The sequence below is a fragment of the Chrysochloris asiatica genome, unplaced genomic scaffold (assembly GCF_000296735.1).
Source record: "Chrysochloris asiatica unplaced genomic scaffold, ChrAsi1.0 scaffold00306, whole genome shotgun sequence".
Lineage (NCBI taxonomy): Eukaryota > Metazoa > Chordata > Mammalia > Afrosoricida > Chrysochloridae > Chrysochloris > Chrysochloris asiatica.
The window spans coordinates 2,894,687-2,899,598 of record NW_006408824.1 but is presented as its reverse complement, the minus strand read 5'-3'; the positions used below and the strand labels follow the sequence as shown (position 1 = coordinate 2,899,598).

At 44.3% G+C, this 4,912-nt stretch overlaps 1 gene segment (V, D, J or C); it reads left to right on the top strand.

Annotated features, from left to right (window-relative positions):
* LOC102838802 overlaps positions 1-4,912 on the top strand; it is a 39,170-nt gene that overhangs the window by 25,951 nt on the left and 8,307 nt on the right. Inside the window, 1 exon segment of the V gene segment in view lies at positions 2,781-2,875. Coding sequence covers positions 2,781-2,875 — 95 coding nt within the window.

Genomic DNA, 4,912 nt, shown 5'->3' with positions numbered 1-4,912 from the left:
TAACCAGAACTCTATCTGGGCCAGGCTTTTCTTTGTCAGACTTTTAAATTTCAAACTAATTCAACAGAGTTAAGAGAGAAAACATTGTATGATATCAACCCTTTTAATTTATTATCTTAAATTCTATAGTCTCAAGGATTTAATCTGTTTATAGACAAATTTGGGGGCTCACCCCTATTTGAATCTCTTCTTTTTTGATAATACCTTTACATTCCAACTTTATTGGCAATTACCACCCTTGTCCTCTTACTCTGAGGCAGAAAGTCTTAGTTTTATGCTGGTCTTTTGGCTGACTTCACTGTGCAGACTGCGGAACACCCTTGAACGAAGATCCATAGAATTGCAAATATTACATGTTGCAATTTAATTCTGCAGGTTAAAATTTTTATTATAAGAGTATAGTGTACTTTTATTTCAAGAATATTTTTTTATGCCTGACCCTAAATTTACTGATCCCAAAATTAATCTTGCCACCATTTTCCCCTCTTTCACCCAAAATTGCTAATTGACTTTTCTTTCCTGTTCCAAAGCAGACAATAGCAAAACAATTTGTGATTTCATGAAAAATATTTGGGGCTTCTTTAATATCAATTTCTAGGTGCCTTAGGGCTAAAACTAAAGAGCCAAGTCTTCAGGAAAGTTACCTTTTAAATGTCCACTCCGCATCCATTAAGTATTTCATCACCATGGAAACCTGTATTCTTTAAAAATTATGCAAATCATTGGGAATTCTCCATTCACTGGAAATAGGTCCCTCTTGCAAGAGAAATATTGTCTCAATTTGCATACTGTTAATTAAATCATACAGCAGTCAAATATTGTGTTATGTTTTTGAACTAGTAGATGATTTCCTTTTTTAGCACAATGATTGATTTCACTAAATTTTGGTCTGCTCTATTTTAAATTTAAATTTCATATAGAGTTTAAATGGTTATCACAAGGAATGTTAGTCAATGAAAACAATGTTTTTATTCAACACAATTCAAAACAATGTTTCCATTCCCTGCACATTTTATGTAGTAACATATGATGATGTCAGAGTGTGGTAGAGGTAGAACAGAGACAGGATAATCTACCTCTGCTTCTGAGTATAGGTGGCAGATTGCACCCTAAGGTAGAGGCAGATCACCTGCAGAGAATGCAGTTGGATAAGCTTGGTGCTTAGTAAGACAGGTCCTGTGTCCATTTCTGCCTTTAGTCTCCTGGGATGCGTACAAGGTTTTCTTCCTTGGAAAGTAATCACTTGGCTTAAGTTCAGGTACAAAGAAGAAAGGGAACAGATGCCCTGAGTAAGAGGCAGAGGGAACTGGGACAGCTGACATTACACCTCATGTCTTCCCTGAACAACAGTGATCATAAGACCTGGCTTTGGGTCTCTCAATGGGTCTGAGGGGCACCACTACCCCTGGTGGCTGCTCTGTTAAATGTCTGTCTCATACTATGACTTGCCCCCTTTTCTTACCCAGGCTACTGAGCAGTGGGATATGGAGAGTGTTTCACTAGCAGGGCTGGTGACCAGAACCCGGTGATGAGTAGAAGCAAATTTCTGCCACAGATGAGCCATGACACTTTACAAGATTTTCTGATCATAGGGGCTAATGATGACAGCGAATAGAAAGTGAACAGGGTTTCCTTTAGGGACAATGAAAGAGTCATGAAAATAGGTAGTGGTGATCATTGCACGATATTGTAAATGTAAATGGTGGGAGTAGTATGCCGTGAAGTTGGTTTTGACTCATAGCGACCCTGTATAGGGTTCCCAAGTCTGTAAATCTTCACGGAAGCAGAAAGCCTCATCTTTCTCCCATGAAATAGCTGGTAGTTTCAAACCGATGACCTTGAGGTTAGCAGCCCGATTCATCACCACTTCGCTACCAGAGCTCCTTAAGACTACATAATACAATGCACCTTGTTGTTGTTGTTAAGTGCCATTGAGTCGGTTCAGACCCATAACTACCCTGTATAGGGTTTCCGAAGAACAGCTGGTGAGTTTGAAGCGCCGACCTTGCAATTCAAAGGTCTTTGCAGTTTGGCGCGTTAACCCACAGGGCCACACCAGTAAACTTTTACTACAACAGACTATATGAATAAGAACAGTGTCCTTGTTTATTGATATATGGAAGCCCCTGTAACAGTGAGATAGTTCCCCTCAGGCTCCAACAGCAGCCCTTCAAGGCCCCACCACCTTCTGGAGCCTCAGCATCAGAAGGGCCCATCAGCACCCTCAAAGATCCAAGGTCTGCAATCTTCAGTGGTGATAGGGCCATGTGACCAGCAGAGGGCACTGTGAGCCTGTTCTCTGAGGGCTCATGGCTGGGCCTACCTCAGTGAAGTTGGAGAATTGAGACAACAGTGAGTTCTGGGAGTTGTGGCTTGATGCAGCTGTCAGAACCTCCCATGGCTGCCCTCCAGGATCTCCCTATCCCACGGGGCCTAGGTCAGGTGAAGTTCTCTTGTATCTCTTCCTCTTCTTACAACAGAGACATTGCCCAGGACTGGGAACTCTGGGGGTGGTCTAGGAGTAGGGACATATTTGAATGCAGAAACTCCACCCCCATGTGCCTAGTGAGAGAATAAGAGAGACTGAGGGTTGTCCACGGTGCTTGTTGGAGCTTCTGGAGCACATGCACCATGGCCTGGGCCTCTCTCCTTCTCTTTCTATGCACAGGTGAGGGCAGGGCCGGCTAAGGCTACAAGGCTCCTTGGGAACTTCCCACTTCTTATTCACCTATGCCTTTCTCCCTCACTCACTTACTCACTGTTCTCTTTTTTCTCTACAGTGTCTGTGACTCAGGCTGGGCTGACTCAGCCGTCCTCAGTGTCTAAGGGGCTAAAAGAGACAATCACAATCACCTGCACTGGAGACAGCAATAATGTAGGTTATAATGGAGCACAATGGATGCAGCAGCGTGAGAGTCAGGCACCCCAAACTCTTATATACAGGAATAATAACCGGCACCCAGGAATCTCAGAGAGGTTCTCTGGCTCCAGGTCTGGCAATGTGGCCACCCTGAGCATTTCTGACTTGTAACTGGAAGATGTGTCTCTCTATTACTGTGTAGCCTGGGACAAAGGCCTCAGTGGTTACACAGTGCTTGAAGTCAGTGGGGAAATGAGATAAAAACCTACAAACCGATGAGCTTCCTTCTGCCTACTCACTACTCAGAGCCTTGGGTACAATGGACCTTTGAGGAGATGTGGGCTGGGTTCCTGCTGGACAATTTGAAGACTTGGCAACTGAACCAGGTGGAGACCTGGTTGGCTAGCAGTGTGGCCAGACCTGGGTACTCTTTGGCCCAGAGTCCGTGACATAGCCACAGAGGACTAGAGTGGAGAGTAAAGTGGCCAGCTGAGAAGAAGAGAGGGCATATGCACAAGAACACCCACACTTGCAGATAATAACCACTTGACCTGGCTTCAATGACTGGATGATCAGAGTTTAACTAGAAGAAGAAAGAAAAGGAAAAAAAGAGTAATCTGATACAATTTGATGAACTTGACCTACACCTATGGATGCAGTAGCTCAAAAGAGGGAACAAATCCTTACAGTGAGGATCATTCCCAACCCCTCCATACACAGAGTAGACAGGGATGGGCAACTTGGACATTGGCTGCCCAAAATGAGGAGGCTACTAAGGCAAGAAGTGACTGGTTTACAAGCTTTCAAGAGGGAACCTAATTCCAGAAGGCATGGAAGAAGGTCAAATCTCCACTGAGTAGTATCTCATCTGTTTGGGCAGGACTGATGAAAGGAAATGGGGATAGGTATTTTGTGATACAATAGTGAATAATTGTTTTCAGGACTGACTGTGAGGGTTGGAAATGTAAACGTTAGACATTTTGTAGCAAAAGGAGGGGAGTCACTGATTTTGCAGTCTAGGAGTGGAGGTCCATGGAACCATCAAGGGAGAAGAGTGGAGAGCAGGACCCTAACCAGAGAATCAGTAAAGCCAGAGATAGAGGCAGAGTTAATGACATGGAGAAATAGAACAGTTGGGGACTTTAGACCCAGAGAGGGAGAGGGTCTGTGTGCTGACGACCGGGGTTAGGGGGACAGGCTTGCAGGATATATCCTTTGGTTGGCTGATGATGCATGGAGGGAATTGTAACCATGACAATGAAATGGTATACGATAGCATGAATGATGTAAACCTAATGTTCTTCCATGTAAACTATCACATATCTCAAAATAAAACATTAAAATAAAATAAAAAAGATGGAACTCCTGGAGAGACAGCTCAAGGAAGCTAAGCACATTGCAGAAGAGGCAGATCAGAAGTATGAGGAGGTGGCTTCTAAGTTGGTGACTATTGAAGGGGACTTGGAACGAACAGAGGATCGAGCTGCATTGGCAGAATCCTGTTTCTGAGAGACGTATGAACAGTTCAGACTAATGGAGTAGAACCTGAAATATCTGATGCTGCTGAAGAAAAGTACTCTCAAAAGGAAGACAAATAATAGGAAGAGATAAAGATTATTACTGATAAACTCAAGGAGGCAGAGACCCGTGTCAAGTTTGCTGAGAGATCAGTAGCCAAGCTGGAATCAACAATTGAGGATATGGAATATAAACTGAAATGCACCAAAGAGGCGCACCTCCATACACAAAGGATGCTGGACCAGACTCCGCTTGACCTGAGTGAGATGTCCTGCCCTGCTGCTGCTCCTCCCCTTGACACTGACTCCACCTGAGGGCAGCCTGCCCCGAGAAGCTGACCTTTAAACTGAGGGCTGATCTTTAACTGGAAGGCTGCTCTCTCCTCTAGCCGTCTACCTTCCCTCTCAATCATATCTTCTCCCCACCCCCACCCCCCCACCCCCGTCAAATTGTCTCTGCCTCTCCATATATGTTGTTGTTGTTGTTAAGTGCCATCGAGCCGGTTCCGACCCATAGCGACCCTGTACAGGGTTT